At 43.5% G+C, this 20,352-nt stretch overlaps 1 protein-coding gene across 2 annotated transcripts in view; it reads left to right on the forward strand.

The window, feature by feature from the left end:
* The first annotated feature begins 438 nt into the window (after nt 1–438).
* The window catches only part of hecw2a (HECT, C2 and WW domain containing E3 ubiquitin protein ligase 2a), a 91,286-nt gene continuing 71,372 nt past the window's right edge, over nt 439–20,352 (forward strand). The window contains exons 1-2 of one of the 2 annotated variants that reach the window (XM_017695100.2): nt 439–892; nt 19,150–19,727. In XM_017695100.2, the coding sequence (XP_017550589.1) occupies nt 19,403–19,727 (325 nt within the window). In that variant the 5' untranslated portion in view covers nt 439–892; nt 19,150–19,402. The remainder of the gene's footprint in view (nt 893–19,149; nt 19,728–20,352) is intronic. The other variant, XM_017695099.2, reaches the window with a different exon arrangement.

Genomic DNA, 20,352 nt, shown 5'->3' on the forward strand with positions numbered 1-20,352 from the left:
CACATTTGTATTAGTTGTTTTGAATGATATTAATTATCATTATAGCATGCAATTTTATAATCGTCAAAAAACTATCCTTCAGGGCCCTAACCTAACACAACCATGTAGTAGTTTGAGAACCTCTGATAGTTCACACCATATTGGACAGGTTAGGACATAATTACCACCAGACTTTTGACCTTTGCTGAAGGTTTAAATTGATGGAGTCAAACTAACTCCAAAGATAACAGATGTTAGTAAAAGAAGATCTAAGGTGGCTTAAGACATTGCATTTCTCCCATTGGCTAAGTTATTGAATTATCAGTTAAGACAGTGCATTACTATTTTTGGGGCATGTGATTTATTATACATTATTGGGAAATTACAATATTGAGTTCTACAGGGATGCGCGCGCGCACACACACAGGTCTTCTCCTCCCTTGCAGGATGGCTCACATACACGCACACACACCTACACACACATACACACACCCCGCAGGATGGCTCTCTCTCCCTTTAAGTCGTCTCCCTCGCTCGCGCACCGCTCCCACCAGCAGCAGTAGCAGACATGCTGAAGCTCCCTATCCATCGCCACAGCTGCTCTGCATGCGATCCTCACCGCGCGCCCATTGTTGCCTGCCCACTGCAGTCTCGCGCACCTTCCCCGCATTAATATTCAGCAGAGGGGCTAGTCTGGCAGCGCAGAGCCTCTCACACACGGACCGCAGAGGAACCCAGGAACCCACACCTGTCTGGCCCGGCCCGGAGAGATCCGGATCTGCCGTGTGGAACAGGCCTGAACAGCGTTTCATTAAAAACAGCGCTGCATTTACACTGAAGAAGCTTCTTCATTCCTTCATTTATTTATTTTTTACTGGTGATCTGCACGGAGCTCACGAAGACCCGCCACAAGGTAAGACGTTACACAACACTCTGTCTAACAGCGTGTCTTTAATAATAATAATAATAATAATAATGATGATGATGATTATGATGATGATGATGGTGATGATAATAATAAATGGACGGAATTAACGCGTTGCTGTGACTAAGCAGATATTAGGCGGCCTCTGTGGGAGCTTTCTGAGCGTGCGGATTTGAGGGGAGAGTGCAGAGCTCTAATTACATAAGCGCATAAGTTCGAATGCAGCGCAGGGCTGCAACAGAAGGGAATTCCCTGCTGCAACTCAATAGCGCCGAGCTGTATGCGTGACTGACATGAGAAAACACGCTCCGCGCATGCGTCACCGTCCCTACAGCAGTCATTTTTAGTTGATTCTAAAACTGCTTCTGCGCATGTGCATGGCAGCGACCGTAGTTTAGTCTGAAAAAAGCATAGAGAGGAAAACTGCCTCTCAGTAAGTTCTTCAGAATCTAGAGGGCGTTCCCGAGCGAGTGCAAAATAAATGGGTTAATATAAAATAATATAAAATCGCGTTTTTCGCTCAAATATTTAATTGTGTTTTTAAATGTTCAAACATTTTTAAACAGAAGAATCCATTCATTTGAACAACTCAAAACATTTTAACGCTGTGGTTGTATTTTACTTTATTAATGCTTTTTTGACAGCCAATGAGCTGAGCACGCAATAGCATTAAAGCACACCAATTAGCTCTCAGCATTAGTAATGCTAACCAATCAGCACTCAGTAATAATAACGATAACCAATCAGCATGCACTTTCAGTAATACCAACCAATCAACATTCAGTAGCAGTAATGTCCACCAATTAACACTCCATAGTAGTAATGTCAACCTATTAGCAACCAGCAGCTTCTTCTTCTTTCGGCTGTTCCCTTTAGAGGTTGCCACAGCAGATCATCTGCCTCCATCTTGCCCTATCCACTGCCACCTCTACTTTTACACCAATCATCTCCATGTCCACCTTCACTACATCCATAAACCTTCTCTGAGGTCTACCTGTTCTCCTTCTGCCTGGCAGCTCCATCTCCAACATTCTTTGACCAATATATCCACTATTCCTCCTCAACACATGTCCAAACCATCTCAACCTGGCCTCTCTGGCTTTATCTCCAAACTGCTCCACCTTCACTGTCCCTCTGATCTGCTCATTTCTAATCTTGTCCATCCTTGTCACTCAACGCAAAACTCTCAGCATCTTCATCTCCACCACCTCCAACTCAGCCTCCTGTCTTTTAGACAGAGCCACAGTCTCCAAACCATACATCATAGCAGGACGCACTACTGTCTTGTAAACCTTCCCTTTCACACTTGCTGCTATCCTTCTGTCACACATCAGCCCTGACACCTGTCTCCACCCACTCCATCCTGCCTGCACCATCTTCTTCACCATTTTCTACACTGTCCATTGCTCTGGATGGTTGACCCAAGATATTTGAAGTCATCCATCTTTATGACCTCTACTGCTTGCATCTTCACCTTTCCACCTGCCTCCCTCTCATTCACACACATGTATTCCGTCTTGTCTCTACTGACCTTCATTCCTCTCCTCTCCAGTGCAAACCTCCACCTCTCCAGATTCTCTTCCACCTGCTCTCTACTCTCACCACAGATTACAATGTCATCTACAAACATCATGGTCCATGGACCCTCCTGGCTGACCTCATCTGTCAACCTTTCCATCACCATTGCAAACAAGAAGGGGCTCAAAGCTGATCCCTGATGTAACCCTACCTTCACCTTGAAACCATTTGTCACTCCAACTGCATACCTCACCACTGTCTCACTATCCTCATACATGTCCTGCACCACCCTAACATACTTTTCAGCTACATCTGATTTCCTCATACAGTACCACAGTTCCTCTCTTGGCACCCTATCATATGCCTTCTCTAGATCCACAAAGACACAATGTAGCTCCTTCTGACCTTCTCTGTACTTCTCTACCAACACTCTCAATGCAAAAATTGCATCTGTGGTACTCTTTCTGGGCATGAAACCAAACTGCTGCTCACTGATCTGAACCTCTCGCCTTAGCCTTGCTTCAACAACTCTTTCCCATACCTTCAGGGTGTGGCTAATCAACTTTATACCTCTGTAGTTACTGCAGCTCTGCACATCACCCTTATTCTTCTCTCCTAAACATCTCCATACCTCCACAGGTATGTCATCTGGACCAACTGCCTTTCCATTCTTCATCCTTTTTAAAGCTGCCCTCACATCCACCTTACTAATTCTCTGCACTTCCTGATCCACTATCTCTCCCCCCGTTGTCCTCCTCTCTCTCTCGTTTTCCTCATTCATTAGTTCTTCAAAGTACTCCTTCCATCTACTCAACACTCTCTGTTCACTCACTAGGACATTTCCCTCTCTATCCTATCTCTATCTCTAGCCTAACCTGCTGTACATCCTTTCCAGCTCTATCTCTCTGTTTAGCCAAACGATACAAGTTATTTACTCCTTCTTTATTGTCCAGCCTCTCATACAGCTCATCACAGGCCTGAGCCTTTGCCTTTGCCACCATTCTTTTCGCTATGCGACTAGCCTTACAGTACTCCTGCCTACTTCCTTCATCTCTCTGGTTATCCCACTTTTTCTTAGCTGCCTTCTTCTTCTGAATACTCTCCTGGACTTCCTCATTCTACCACCAACTTTCCTTGTCTTCTTTCCTCTGACCAGACGAAACACCCAACACATTTTTGCCAGTTTCTCTCACCATCTTAGCTGTAGTTTCCCAGTCCTCAGGTAGCTCCTCACTGCCCCCAAGGGCCTGTTGCAATTTTTCCCTGAACTGCCTGCAACCATCCTCTTCCTTCAGCTTCCACTATCTAATCTTTGGCTCTGTCTTCACTCTCTTCCTCTTCTTTGTTTCTAATCTCATTCTACAGACAACCACCCTATGCTACCTTGCTACACTTTCCCCTGGTACCACTTTACAATCTCCAATCTCCTTTAGGTGGCATCTCCTGCTAAGGATATAATCCACCTGTGTGCACCTCCCTCCACTCTTGTATGTCACCCTGTGTTCTTCCCTCTTCTGAAAATACGTGTTCACCACAGCCATTTCCATTCTCTTTGCAAAATCTACAACTATATGACCTTCCGCATTTCTGTCTTTCACACCATACATACCCAGCACCTCTTCATCCCCTCTGTTCCCTTCACCAACATGTCCATTGAAGTCTGCACCAATCACTAATCTCTCCTCTCTAGGGACACCATCTACCACGTCACCCATCTTACTCCAAAATTCCTCTTTCTCCTCTAACTGACAACCAACCTGTGGTGCATATGAACTGACCACATTCAAAACTACACCATCAACCTCCAACTTCAGGCTCATGATCCTGTCTGACACTCTCTTTACATCCAGAACACTTTTCACAAGCTGTTCCTTTAGGATTATGCCTACTCCATTTCTCTTCCTCTCTACACCATGATAGAACAGTTTGTATCCACCTCCAATGTTCCTAGCCTTGCTTCCTTTCCATCTGGTCTCCTGGACACACAGAATATCTACTTTGCTTCTCTCCATCATGTCTGCAAGCTCTCTGCCTTTACCAGTCATTGTCCCTATGTAGAGTTCCTACTCTAATCTCCACACTCCTGCCTTTCCTTCTCTCTCGCTGCCTTCTAACCCGCCTTCCTCCTCTCCTCTTTGATGGTCTTCGACCTACAGTAGTCCAGTTTCCACCGGCACCCTGCTGGTCAACAGCACTGGAGGCGGTCGTTGTTAACCCGGGCCTCGACCGATCTGGTATGGCAAATATATTTGTGATCCGCATGATAGTTTTGGCACAAGTTTTACGCTGGATGCCCTTTCTGACGCAACCCTCACCATTTATCTGGGCTTGGAACTGGCACCAGAAGTACAGAAAGTACACCCCTAATGGCTGGTTTGCCAACCAATCAGTTCTCAGCAGCAATAATGCTAACAAATCAGTATTCCAAAGTAGTAATACCAACTAATTACTGCTTGCTGTAGAAAAACAGAAGTATACAGTTCTTTGTTTTTTTAGTGAAATACATCTGTCTACTTTTTAAAACTAAGGGAAGATCATTGGCAAATGTCTAGAAACATGTTTACTTTTTCATTTTTTGCTGTCCAGCTCCACTCGCCACTTGCTCATGGGTGCCCTCTAGTGTTTTGCTTAACATCATTACAGTCGGTGTCACGCCCATATTAGGCAAGATCTAAGCTGGTTTTCTCTGTGGGGGAAGATATTAGTTGAGTTTTTTGAAAAACTAGGTTAAATCTGATGTTTTGCCACATGTACATTTTTTCCTAAATGTTACTGGATCCCTTGAATTACAAGGTCAGTAAAAACCATGGAAAAACAAATTTTCCTCACTTTGTTTTGATGAAAGAGTTCAGTTTGTAAAGATCCCTAATGAAAAATACATGATAAGAGGTTTATGCCAGGCTAGTGCTAGTCTGGTTCTAGTTTAACTGGTCACCCCAGCCTGGTCATGCTGGTTGACCAGCAGACAAGCATCAAAACACAATATATGCTGGTTTTGGCAGCAATCAGAACATCAACCTTTATTGCTATGGACCAGCAGCCCTGTGTGCAAAACACAACCTATGCTTCCTATGCTGGTGATGAGCAATGCAGCTCTAAAGTGTTTTTTCTAGCAGGGATACTTAAAGTTTCATTTCATACCATTTTGAAATTGATGCCAACAATACGGTCCAAAAATGTTGTTATGAGGGGATGTTTACCACTGTGTTTCATCTCCTCTTCTTTTTTCCATTCTTGTTAGATATTGGATTTATGCCGATCAACAATTCAGAGTCTCTTCTGCTGTACTTTTCATGTGCCAAATGTTTTCAGTGGTGACAGGTCTGGACTTCAGGCAGGTCAGCTTAGCACCCAAACTCTTTTAATGCAGAGCCATGCAGGGGTAATACATGCAGAATGTGGTTTGACATTGTCTTGCTGAAATAAGCAAGGCCTTCCCTGAAAAAGATGTCGTCTGGGTGGCAGCATATGTTGCCAAAATGTGTATATATTATTCAGTATTAATGGTGCCTTCACAGATGTGCCATGTGTACTAATGCACCTCTATACCATCATGAATTCTGGCTTTGCACTGATAACAAGCTGAGTAGTCTTTAGCCAAGAGGACACAGTATCCATGATTTACAAAAAGAATTTAAATGTAGATTCGTCAGATCACAAGACACTTTTCCACTTCCCCTCAGTCCATTTTAAATGAGCTTGGGTCCAGAGAAGGCGGCAGCATTCCTGGATCCTGTTTATGAGTGGTTTGCATTTGTGGCTGCAGTGACAAACTGTTGTCATAGACAGTGGTTTTCAGAAGTGTACTTGAGCCGAAGCAGTGATTTCCACTACAGAATCATGTCTGTTTTTAATGCAGTGCTACCTGAGGACCCAAAGATCATGGCCAGCAATTACTGTTTTTTTGGCCTTATCCCTTGCCTACAGAGATTTCTCCAGATTCTCTGAATCTTTTAATGTTATTACATACTGTAGATGATGAAATCCCCAAGTTCTTTGGTATTTTACATTGAGAGGCGTTGTTCTTGAATTGTTGCACTATTTGCTTGCGCAGTCTTCTGTTGACAGAGTGGTGTACCCCTCCTCATCTCTACTTCTGAAAGACTCAGCCTTTCTGGGATGCTTTATTTATACCCAATCATGTTACTGACCTGTTGTCAATTAACCACCAGGTGTTTTTTTAGCATTACACAATTTTAGCAGCCTGTTGTTGCCCCATCCTAACTTTTTTTAAACATGTTGTTGGCATTACATTCAAAATGGGCATATATTTTTCCAAAAACAATAACATTTCTTAGTGTCAACATTTGATATGTTGACCTTATGTTAATATGTACATATAATATTATACAACTCTTATATATGGTATATTATACAGAATGACATCTAGGGGAAAAATGTTCGTAAGACAAAACATGAAACAATTCCACATGACCTGACAGTGGCGATTTTCAAAAATGGCATTCAGCTTAGACCTGGAATTCTTAATATGGGCATGATGGCATCTTCAGAGCTATACCACCATAACCACTACACAGTGTTTTTACTTATTACATGATAGTCGTACCATGTGATTATTTGTATAGTGATTGCAAGCCAATCACACAGAAATGTACTATGCACATTCATGATTTTCATGCCAGTTTTGAAAACACGCTGTGTGGAAACATGCTGTTTTAACAACCGCTGTGGGCAATGGCATAATTAGGATCTTATGGAGTGTAACTGGTGCTGTATGTTAAGAAATTGGATGTGTCTGTGAATCTTGGATGTACAACTGTGTCAGTATCAGATTGCTGTCCTAATAAAGATATTAAGAGGCATGATCACCCACCCAAGAGTTTTCACCATTGAAACTGGGCCAGTCATGCAGTCATGTCTTGCACAAGCATGGTTGCTATAACAACAGTCATTTAGCCAGTTGTACGAAAACATGATAGTAGCAGCAATCAGTAAGTTGTGTAAAACATGTTGCTGATGCATGGTTGCCATCAGAGGTATCATGAGTTACTTATGCAAGAATATGCATAGTGCATGCACAGCTGCCATGTGAACTGTGAAAACAGGTATTGTAGATGTGTGGTGCTCAGCAATTGTGTGCGCACACATCATGTGTGTACATCATTATTGTAACAGCAAATGTTGGTGAGTTGTACAGAAACACTTTACACATGTTTGTTGTAAGTGTAACCACGAGCCAGTCATGTAAAGCATGCTCTGCTTATCAGGTTTTGTGAGGCAATCATGCAAAAACATATATGCATGCAGGGTTATTGCAAAGCGAATGCAAACTAGAAGTGTGAAGATGCCAAATGCATGCATAGTTGTCACAGTCATCAATTGCTGGCCAGTCATGCAAGGTTATCATAATAGCCGTCATGGATCATTCATGCAAACCAGAATGCTGTACTTGTTAGATATTTGCCAGTATGAGGAAGTCAGGTGTAGCTGAAAAGTATGTTAGGGTGGTGCAGGACATGTATGGGGATAGTGAGACAGTGGTGAGGTGTGCAGTTGGAGTGACAAATGGTTTCAAGGTGAAGGTAGGGTTACATCAGGGATCAGCTTTGAGCCTCTTCTTGTTTGCAATGGTGATGGAAAGGTTGACAGTTGAGGTCAGGCAGGAGGCTCCATGGACCATGATGTTTGCAGATGATATTGTAATCTGTGGTGAGAGTAGAGAGCAAATGGAAGAGAATCTGGAGAGGTGGAGGTTTGCACTGGAGAGGAGAGGAATGAAGGTCAGTAGAGACAAGACGGAATACATGTGTGTGAATGAGAGGGAGGCAGGTGGAAAGGTGAAGATGCAAGGAGTAGAGGTCGTAAAGGTGGATGACTTCAAATATCTTGGGTCAACCATCCAGAGCAATGGACAGTGTAGAAAAGAGGTGAAGAAGAGGGTGCAGGCAGGATGGAGTGGGTGGAGACGGGTGTCAGGGCTGATGTGTGACAGAAGGATAGCAGCAAGAGTGAAAGGGAAGGTTTACAAGACAGTAGTGCGTCCTGCTGTGGCTGTGGCTCTGTCTAAAAGACAGGAGGCTGAGTTGGAGGTGGCGGAGATGAAGATGCTGAGATTTTCGTTGGGAGTGACAAGGATGGACAAGATTAGAAATGAGCAGATCAGAGGGACAGTGAAGGTAGAGCAGTTTGGAGATAAAGCCAGAGAGGCCAGGTTGAGATGGTTTGGATATGTGTTGAGGAGGAATAGTGGATATATTGGTCAAAGAATGTTGGAGATGGAGCTGCCAGGCAGAAGGAGAAGAGGTAGACCTCAGAGAAGGTTTATGGATGTAATGAAGGTGGACATGGAGATGGTTGGTGTAAAAATAGAGGAGGCAGTGGATAGGGCAAGATGGAGGCAGATGATCCGCTGTGGCCACCCCTAAAGGGAGCAGCCGAAAGAAGAAGAAGAAGATTCAGTGTATTCAATGTATCAAAATATTAAACATGTATGGTTACATTATCATGGACACTTTGAAATAATGTTACTTCACTGAGCAGCTCTGTTTTCACAAACTCGTATTGTGCTCTCGCACTCTGATCACAACACAATCCTTCATTTGAGCGGAGCTTGTAAATGTTCACAATACACTGAGCCGCAGCACAGCAGAAGTACAGTAGAGGACTTTTCATCCCTCATTGTAAACTTGCATCTCATCTAGCATGGAGAAGAAAAAATGCTTGTGATGGAACATATATTTCTAGTTACAACTGCTGTGTATACGAAGAAAAAGACATGACAGCATACCAAACTTTACTGCATTTGAGAACACGGTTTTGCTTAATCAGCAGCTGGGCAGAATGCTGATCAGCTAACAGTTTCACAGGAATTTATGGAGACCCGGACACTCCTACTCACCTTCTCCACAAACTACCAAGAATACCTACGTATGCTATTAAACTGCACATTCGCTCACAGGGCTCACAGGCATGCCAGGCATGAATGCTTATTATCTTACAGCTTCAAACACTTAAAGTGTTCTCCGCTTCATATATGACCAAAAAGCTATAATTAACAATTTGGTCACTGAACTGAATCAGGTGCAAAAGTTCAAATGTCTTTACACATCTGCTTGTTTGTTCCCAATTGTTTGGGAAAAAAAAACACACCTCTGTTAGCTTGATGCTAAAATAATTTAAAATCTCATATTCCTGCTAGCAGCAAATAGCATAATTCTTGGGAATGTTTTTGATTATCAGATGAAATTATTATGATTATAGATATCCATACTCAGCACTGATATATATATATATATATATATATATATATATATATATATATATATATATAATGACTGGCATGGCAAGGTCATTTTGATTATATGATAGTACTACTAGGACTGAAAGATCAAGAATAATTTTTATATCAAAATCATAACTTGACAGAGTGCAATATTCAAATCACAAGAGCTGCAATTTGTATAGCAGAGTGCTAGAATATCAGCATTGTTGTTTGAAGTTTTAAATGGAGAAAACTTAACCTAATGACTGCCTTTAGATGAGTACACCCATAATGTGCAAGCTTCATGCCAGAAAGGTGGATATTCTGGTCTTCTTGGCCAAAAACAGGCCTAGAAATAATTTTATAGAAAATAATTGCATTTAAATCTCAATCACAATATTGGTCATAAAAAGTGCAGTTAGATATTTTCCCCAGATCATTCAGCCCTAGGTACTAGTAATTTGTTTCATGCTGTTAAGCAATAGAATGCAAGAGAGAGTGTGTTATCGTGAAATACCATCATGGCTGTGATTTGTGATTTGTTTGAGATAACACATGACGTCGAGTGTTCTATTGCTTTTATACAACAGTTAAGTCAATAAAGTAAGAAATAAATAAATTGTGCAGTGATTATGGAATTTAATATGTTTTAATATTAGCAGTTCCTTCCGCCAAATTATAGTTCCTCAACAAGCAGCTTGTTGCTACATCAGAGTAACAGACTCTGCTCACTCCCTCCACAGTATGCTGTTAAGCCTCAACTTTTGAAGTAAGGACTGCCACAATATCGAGTTTAGCTCAGTGTTGTCGTTTTTTTGCCAGATCCATATAAATGTTGTTTTGTTCCGGTCAGTCTGTAAAGCATCTTACAATCCGTTTTGTTTGACGAATGGCATTCAGTTAATTTCTGGCTGATTCCTGGTTGTTTAGGTCTTCTTCTGACACTCTTTCTGTGAAAAGCTTGTGGTAATGAAAGTTTCGGAATTTAGTGACCTACAGCCTGTAGGTCAAATGTAATCTTACAAATATCCACTTTCTCTTTGTGGACAAAGTAAGAAGTAAAAACGTTCAAATGGCTTGAGCATCTCCTCCAGCTGTCAAAGTCGTTGCTTAGCAATGGCATCTCAGCATGGTGATACAGTGTTAGTGAAAAATGGCAAAATAACAGCACAGTTAGAACACTTCTCAACCAATCAGCTTGCATGGCCAGAACTAACTGTTGTATATATATTTTTAACATTCATTTATGAGTTCCATAACACAAATTGGTTGCCAGTTTTGCAAAAACATATGTGCATGTATGATAACAACAGTCAGTTTTACAGCAGCATAATATTCATGAAAGATTCTTCTGTCAGTTGCTCCAGTTGTGTAATGTGGGATATTACATAATACACACCCTGTGCTAAATAATGAAAACGGTTTTGCTTCATTGATAGATTTCTTTTTTTTACCTCCATTCATAGGCGTATGCATGTTTGATGATCCTGCCAGTCCTCCCAGATTTTTTCATGTTGATTCCTTAACATTGCGACCCACATCACATGCTGCCATTAGCCTTTATTCACAAACACTGAGTGGTGGGAAGCATGTGGAGGAGTGATCCAGAAGATTTTAAGTGGCTTTGCCAGAGAGTGCTCAAGTTAGTTGTAGTAAAGTGCAACAAGAAAATGCAACAGCATAGTTTGTTAATTTTAGATTACACCTGTACACTTATGCAATATGTTTTAAGAAATGCATTTACTTGAAATTGCCTATCCCTTTCTCTCTTAAAGGGAAAACTACCGATCCAGGTTTAGTAAGCAAGTTTTGTAATTGGCGTCAACGCTTGCACAATTGGGTTTGTGGTAACCCAAATACTTGAGACAGTCCACAGTCTACAGATATAAACATTAGATAAAACAACAGCATTTGAGTGTGTATTATTGACTAAATTAATCTAATAAATGAAGAAACTGTATCTCTTCTCAGGCCCCTCAAGTTTGATGCCGTTAGACACTAATAGATTTTGTGGTTGCATTCAAACGGGATGTTTCAGGTGGTGTGGTTACTACCCAGTGGCAGAGTTTGTGAACAACAGAATAGCACCATTGCCATACCATTGCACTGGGACAAAACATATCAGCTAGATGGCTGTTTAACTTGATTAGTATTAGATTTGTCACTTAGGATTTTAACCCCAAAACACACCTACATCGTAAAGCAAATTAGATAAGATAAGATAATCCTTTATTAGTCCCACAGCGGGGAAATTCACAGTATTACGGCAGCAGCAGAGTAACAGGAGTAAGGCACTCAGTAATAGAAATGGGAAACAGTATAAACATTATCAACATTATAAATAATAAAAATTGAAGCTAAATCTCTAGACTATTTACAACAAAATAAGGATAATAATAAAATAAAATAAGAGTTGCATAGGAATCTGTATTGCACTTAGCATATTGCACAATGAAGAATGTTCGCATTCTGAATGTAAGTGTATATTGTATGTGTGTGTGGTCTACTGGGAGCAGTGCTGGTTGTACAGTCTTACAGCAGCAGGAAGGAAGGACCTGCGATAGCACTCCTTCACACACTTGGGGTGAAGGAGCCGGTCACTGAAGGAACTGCCCAGTGCTGCCAGAGTCTCACACATGGGGTGGGAGTCGTTCTCCAGCATGGATGCTAGCTTGTTCAGGTTCTCCCACCGCCTGCACTGGGTCTAGAGGAGTCCCTAGGACCGAGCCAGTCCTCCTGATCAGTTTGTCCAGTTTCTTCCTGTCTGCAGAGGAGATGCTGCCGTCCCAGCAGACCACTCCAGAGAGGATGGCTGATGCCACCACTGTGTCAAAAAAGGTTCTCAGGAGTGGCCCCTGCACTCTAAATGACCTCAGTCTCCTGAGCAGGCAGAGTCTGCTCTGTCCTTTCCTGTAAAGTGCAGCTGTGTTGCCTGACCAGTTCAGTTTACAGTTAAGGTACACACCCAGGTACTTATAAGAGTCCACTCTTTCAATGTCCGTTCCCTGGATGTTCACTGCTGGAGGGAGATGTGTGCGTCTGCGGAAATCCACCACCAGTTCTTTGGTCTTCCCTGCATTGATCTGTAGGTGATTCCGCAGACACCAGTCCACAAAGTCCTGAACCAGTTCTCTGTACTCTCCATCGTGCTCATTTGTGATGCGGCCGACGATCGCTGAGTCATCAGAGAACTTCTGTAGGTGGCAGTTTGGTGAGTTGTACATGAAGTCTGCAGTGTACAGGGTGAAGAGGAACAGTGCTAACACCGTCCCCTGTGGGGCCCCTGTGTTACAGACCACCATGTTGGACACACAGTCCCTTGTCCTCACATACTGTGGACGGTTGGTGAGGTAGTCCAGGATCCAGTGTGTTAGGTGATGGCCCACCCCTGCCTGTTCCAGCTTGTCCTTCAGGAGCCCAGGCTGTATGGTGTTGAAAGCACTGGAGAAATCAAAGAACATGACTCTCATAGTACCCCCAAGCTTCTCCAGGTGAGAAAGAGCTCCATGCAGCAGGTAGATGATGGCGTCATCCACCCCGATGCCAGGTTGGTAGGCAAACTGAAGTGGGTCCATAGATGAGCTCACCATAGGGCGGAGTTGTCGAAGGACCAGCCTCTCCAGTGTCTTCATCAGGTGTGACGTCAGTGCTACCAGCCTGTAGCTGCTGAGGTCCTTTGGATGCTGTGTTTTTGGCAATGGCACCACACAAGATGTTTTCCACAGTTGTGGTACTCTCCCCAGCTTCAGGCTTGTGTTGAAAATGTGCTCCACTATCCCACACAGCTGATCTGCGCAGGACTTGAGGAGCCTGGCACTGATGCCATCCGGCCCTGTAGCCTTCCTCGTCTTGATCTTCCTGAGCTCATTTCTCACCTGGGCCATTGTGAAGGTCAGACTGGAACAGGGGGGGTGCTGAGTGTTGAAATGTGTGAACAGGGTGTTATGACAACCAGCAGAAGAACCAGTGGGGGGTGGGTGTGAGCTGAAAGTTGTTGGGCTGGGGGTGAGTGTGAGAGAGGGGGTAGAGCAGCATGCTGGAAGTGCCAGACAGGAGGGTTTCAGCAGAGATGTCTGTGTAGTGGGAGGGGCGGGTGAGTGATCAAACCTGTTAAAAAACAGACTGAGATCGTTCACCCACTTTTGGTCCCCTACCGCTTGAGAGTCGGACTTCTTGTGGCCAGAGACTGCTTTAAGGCCTTTCCAGACTCCGCTGACATTATTCTGCTGTAACTGTTCTTCCATCTTCCCCCTGTAGCTAGCTTTCCCCTCCCGGATCTTCCTCCTCAGCTCCTTCTGCACAGCTTTCAGCTCCTCCTTATCCCCTAATCTAAAGGCCCTCTTTTTCTCCTTCAGAAGAGCCTCTATGTCAGGGTTAATCCACGGCTTGCTGTTAGAGAAACACCAATGGGTACAGTGTTCTCCACGCAGAAGTTCACATAGTCCGTTACGCAGTGTGTGAGGCTGTCTATGTCCTCCTCCTCATGATCACACAGCACTTCCCACACTGTTGTGCTTAAACAGTCCTTCAGAGCCTCTTCAGTTTCCTCAGACCATTTCTTTACTGTGCGGGTGACTGCTGGTTCCCTCTGTACAAGAGGTTTGTACACAGGCAGGAGATGAACCAGGTTATGATCAGATCTTCCCAGGGGAGGGAGGAGTGATGACCTATATGCCTCCTTTGTGATGGCATAAAACAGGTCCAGGATTTTATTGTCTCTGGTGTGGCAGGTTACATACTGGATGAAGGTGGGTAGAGTGGAGGACGGAGAAGCGTGGTTGAAGTCACCGGAGATGAGAAGGAGGGCTTGAGGCTGCTGTGTCTGCAGTCTGCTCACAGATGAGTGCAGGATCTCACAGGCAGTCTCAGCGTTGGCGGAGGGGGGGACATACGTAGTTACCGTGATTACATGCGAATATTCCCTGGGCAAGTACAGGGGTCTCATGCTCACGGCTAGCAGCTCGATGTCCTTACAGCAGGTTTTCTCTTTGATAGTGATGTGCTTGGGGTTACACCATCTATCATTCACAAATACTGCCAGCCCACCTCCTTTCCTCTTCCCACTCTCCGTTGTCCTGTCCGCGTGTATGAGCTGAAAGCCGTCCAGCGTGACGACCGTGTCCGGGGTTAGCGCCATTAGTCACGACTCCGATAACAGCATAACGCTGCATTCGCGATTTCTCTCTGGTGTCGCGTCAGCGCCGCCAGCTCGTCCATCTTGTTGGGGACAGATCTCACATTCCCCATAATGACGGAAGGGAGAACACGTCTGTAGCGTCTCCTCTTAGCCCGACGTAGAGCTCCGGCACGACACCTGCGTCTCTTCCTCCTCAGCTCGAGAGGGATGTCGGGTCTCTCGTCCGGCAGCACTGCCGTGTGGCGCAGCGCCAACAGCTGACCCCGGTCTCCGGACGCGGTCATAAACAAAGAAAAAAGCAGAGCTAGGACCAGAGCAAACTCTAGTAGTTTGGTGTCCATAGTGCAGATAAGACAAAAAACAACTCACAGTGAATTTACGTACTAACTTACGTACTAACAGAGAGAGAAAAGTAGGAAAACACGAAAGTAAGCAGGAGTAATTGCATGAAATGAAAATAAATTTGTATTTTATTTATTTTTTGTAAAAGCTCCCCTCAAATTAATAGAAAATGTGTTTTATGATCAAATACATATTGCTATATGCTTGCAATTTATTGCTGAAAGCCATAAATCTTAGATGCTCTTTGTATGTTTTATAAAAATAATTTTTACAGAGCAGATCACTGAAGAGACACCATCTGGGATCAGTTCAGCTTCTTTTATTATAAGGGTTTAAAGTTACATTACCCATCTATTTGACTGGAAATAAGACAGTTACAGCTCTCATACGACCCCCACCTTTTGAATGTAGCTTATCAAAAATGAACGTTATGAAGAATAAGTTTCCTTTGCCAGTAAATGAATCCCAAATTATCTAAAACGATACGTGTTTAATGCAGGCTTGTCAGAAGCTGACAATTTATTGCACTCGCACAAGCCTAAAGCAGCCAGGTGGGCTGATTAGCAAGTCCTTTGCTGTCATAAGGGGTTTTGCTTTGCCCATCTGGCCAGCATATAAGCAGTTCTTGCTAAGATTTGTCTTACTCGACCAGATCTTTCCTTGATTTACACAGATCTGCTTAACATGCCATTTCCTACTGCCATTTCAGATAGTTTGTGCCATTTCAAACAGATTGGTTTGTAGTCATCAATTAACTTCATTTTCAGATCCTTAGCCATCAACTCATGGTTTGTAAGAGTAAGCAATGGGTTTGAAGGGTCAGAGAATGTATTATACTTTGGAAATGTCATCAGCTAACAGTTCTTGACCTGCTGAAACACTCCTAACAAGTTGATTCATGTCTAATGGGTTAATAAAAGTTCAGAAACTTTACAATTGGAAGAATTTTTAACATCACAATTAATATTTTTTTCTATTTTTAACTTAATCAAATATAAAATAACTGTGCATTAACAACTGCAGAAACGTGTCATTCTATGAAATAGTTTGCTGCATTAGTTGTTTTTAATAATCAACCTACTATGCAATTTGTCCAGGGGTGCTCAAATCTTTGCATACAAGTGTATAATATATGTACTGGACATATGCATGTATAGAGTTACTCGAGAATCAGGAACCACTCCATCCATCCATCCATCCATCCATCCATCCATCATCTTCCGCTTCTCCGGGGTAGGAACCACTCCAAACATTAGAATATTATATGGCAGCTTTGAAGCTGACTGTATATATACAGCCACACACATTACACATTGGAAGAAGAAGATGCAGGAACCATAGCACTTTAAGTGAACGCTCTTTTATTGAACACAACAACAGACAGCAGCAGAGATCCACTATTTAAACAGCTGGGATAGCAGGCAGGTCACCTCATACAATTGCACTTGACAATAGGCACTAATACTGAACCATCTACCCCACAGCCCCAACACAGAATAACCCACAATGTGTCAATATGAATACTCACATATAATAATCTGGATTTCTGGACATACTGACATTATATAAAAACAAATGTGCATGGGTGTGCATAGTGTCTGTGTGTGTGAGAGAGAGATTTAGAGAGACACAGAGTGAGAGAGAGAGAGAGAGAGAGAGCGAGACAGAAAGAAAAAGAAAATCCCTAGTGCCGTTTTCTGGTTTCTGTGCCAGCTCCCCAAGGTGCCCGTTCTGTTAAGCAGCAGAGTACTGCAGTAACCTCTGCTGCTGCACAGTCGGGGCTTCCCTGCTGACAGCAACAGCAGTACACTCACACACTGTGTTTATGCATAGACCATCAGACTCCATTCACCGCTTAATTGACTGTATAACGTCAAGTAACACACATGCAGACAGGTCCTGGCATTAAAACGTGTTCATATACAGGTGTATAACAGCATAACTTCGTACTGTTCTAAACATCTGCTACAAGTAATGTCCAAATGTCGTGTGCCTCTAGAAACTCTATACTTCTAGAACCTCTGTGCCTCTAGAAGCTCAGTACTTTTAGGGCCTCAGTACTTCTAGGAGCCCTGTACGTCAAAAAGATATGTGCCTCTAGAAGCCAAAACCCTGTACTTCTAGAACCTCTGTATTCCTAGACGCTCTGTATGTCTAGAAGCTCTGTACTTCTAGAAATACTATGCCTCTAGAAACTCTTTACTTTTAGATGCTGAAAGTCACAATTGCTAAATACTGTGACATTGTAGATATGCTGTTCTGCTTGCTAAAAAGCCTTGATGGGCAATTTCCTTCCCAAAAGTGAGGTTAGTATGCTTAGCCACCGAGTAGCTTGTAGTAAGCTGAAGCTTGACTTTAGAGGGCAATGCTGAAGCCTAATGACTAATGAAGGCTGCTTGTTCAGGGATCCCTTAGTTCTTCTCTTTAGCCCAAACCATTTGTGTGCTCTTGCTGTGCATATACACTGCTCAAAAAAAATAAAGGGAACACTCAAATAACACATCCTAGATCTGAATGAATGAAATATTCTCATTGAATACTTTGTTCTGTACAAAGTTCAATGTGCTGACAACAAAATCACACAAAAATCATCAATGGAAATCAAATTTATTAACCAATGGAGGCCTGGATTTGGAGTCACACACAGAATTAAAGTGGAAAAACACACTACAGGCTGTTCCAACTTTGATGTAATGTCCTTAAAACAAGTCAAAATGAGGCTCAGTATTGTGTGTGGCTTCCACGTGCCTGTATGACCTCCCTACAATGCCTGGACATGCTCCTGATGAGGTGGCGAATGGTCTCCTGAGGGATCTCCTCCCAGACGTGGACTAAAGCTTCCGCCAACTCCTGGACAGTCTGTGGTGCAACGTGGCGTTGGTGGATGGAGCGAGACATGATGTCCCAGATGTGCTCAATCGGATTCAGGTCTGGGGAACGGGTGGGCCAGTCCATAGCTTCAATGCCTTCATCTTGCAGAAACTGCTGACACACTCCAGCCACATGAGGTCTAGCACTGTCCTGCATTAGGAGGAACCCAGGGCCGTCAGGCTACCTCTGGCGAACACATGGAGGGCTGTGCGGCCCTCCAAAGATATGCCACCCCACACCATTACTGACCCACTGCCAAACTGGTTATGCTGAAGGATGTTGCAGGCAGCAGATCGCTCTCCACTGCGTCTCCAGACTCTGTCACGTCTGTCACATGTGCTCAGTGTGAACCTGCTTTCATCTGTTAAGAGAACAGGGCGCCAGTGGTGAATTTGCCAATCCTGGTGTTCTCTGGCAAATGCCAAGCATCCTGCACGGTGTTGGGCTGTGAGCACAACCCCCATCTGTGGACGTCGGGCCCTCATACCATCCTCATGGAGCCCTCATACCATCCTCTACATCTCCTGGTGTACTGGCCTGTCTCCTGGTAGCGCCTCCAGCCTCTGGACACTACGCTGACAGACACAGCAAACCTTCTTGCCACAGCTCGCATTGATGTGCCATCCTGGATGAGCTGTACTACCTGAGCCACTTGTGTAGGTTGTAGAGTCCGTCTCATGCTACCACGAGTGTGAAAGCACCACCAACATTCAAAAGTGACCAAAACATCAGCCAGAAAGCATAGGCACTGAGAAGTGGTCTGTGGTCCCCACCTGCAGAACCACTCCTTTACTGAGTGTGTCTTGCTAATTGTCAATAATTTCCACCTGTTGTCTATTCCATTTGCACAACAGCATGTGAAATTGATTGTCAATCAGTGTTGCTTCCTAAGTGGACAGTTTGATTTCACAGAAGTTTGATTTACTTGGAGTTATATTGTGTTGTTTAAGTGTTCCCTTTATTTTTTTGAGCAGTGTAGATGTGGCAAAAGTACTGATGTTTCTATCCTGTAACTCTCCCACATTTTCTCCCTCATTTTCTCACTCTGTCCCTCCTTTCTCAGTTTCTGTGAGCTGCTATTTGTGTACAGCAATGCAAGAATTTGGATTACAATAAGATTCACAGGCCTTTCTGGACTTTTCTCTGTGCTTACAGATTCACTGACAAGTTATTGCTAGTGATAGTTGCCATCAAGAGTGACCTTGTACGTCTGCAAAGCATCCTTCTACAAAGGAACTTTCCAGAAGTTTGCCTGAATGCAAGTCTAGTCTCTGGATATTCCCTTCCATAATCCTTTCTGCAAGATCCCCAATCATCTTACTTCACTCCTCCACCAGCAGCCACCATTCGCCCCTCTCTCGCCACAGCGGTTCTCCCGTCCAGGCCCCGCTCCCACCAGGCGTCAGGCATGGCGCCCCAGGGGCGGGAGCACCTGGCTGCTCGGGAGCATCAGCAGGCCGGGCGCAGGCGTAGCCCTAACATGCGCCACACACTGAGCCCGGAGAACCTGCGGAGCCTGTCCGAGCGAGGAGGGTTGGACCCGGTCGGTACCAGCTCTGCCCCGGGACTCTCCAGGGCTACGAGTGACACGGACCTGGTCAGCTCCCAAAGTCGCTCCTCCCTCACAGCCTCTATGCTGGAGTTCACCCTTGGCCGTGGGCAAAACTTGGTCATCTCCTGGGACATCAAGGAAGAGGTGGACGCCGCCGACTGGATCGGGCTCTACCACATAGGTAGGCGTTTCATTGTTTTTTTCTTCCACTTCTATCTTCCAAGACCAGATACTGCAAAGTAACAAATGAACACTTTTTATCACAAAGCATGTCTTGCAAAAATCTGACCAAACTGAAATACCACCAAAGCATTTCTAATCAGTTCAAATTTGCTAACTACACAAAAATTGAATTTTCTGACTTGGTGTATGTGACAGGTTTTTAGCTAATCTTTTAACAACAGTACAGTTTTGGCTAGCCTTGGTTGCTCTGAACAGTGTAATGTTAACACTTTTTTTATATCAGAATGTTTTCTTTGTCTGTTTGTAATAATTCTAACAGTACAGTAGAAAGGTATTTTGCAATGACTGCAAAGCTAAAGTACAACTAACAAAAACATTACGCAGGGAATATGCACAGCCCATATATTTTTTCTGCTTGTTGGGATATCAGCACTCAAAGCTTTCAGATGTTTCATTTACTTTTGGCCTAAAAGAAGCATACATAAAGATAATTGCATCAGTTATTAACATAAATTTTACATCATATGTTGCAGTTTTACTACAGTTTCAAGAGTCCTGACATACCTAGAGGAAAAAATGTCTTTCTTATGATTGAGATACAATACAGTATTAATGAAGGATCA

The sequence above is a fragment of the Pygocentrus nattereri genome, chromosome 6, assembly GCF_015220715.1.
Source record: "Pygocentrus nattereri isolate fPygNat1 chromosome 6, fPygNat1.pri, whole genome shotgun sequence".
Lineage (NCBI taxonomy): Eukaryota > Metazoa > Chordata > Actinopteri > Characiformes > Serrasalmidae > Pygocentrus > Pygocentrus nattereri.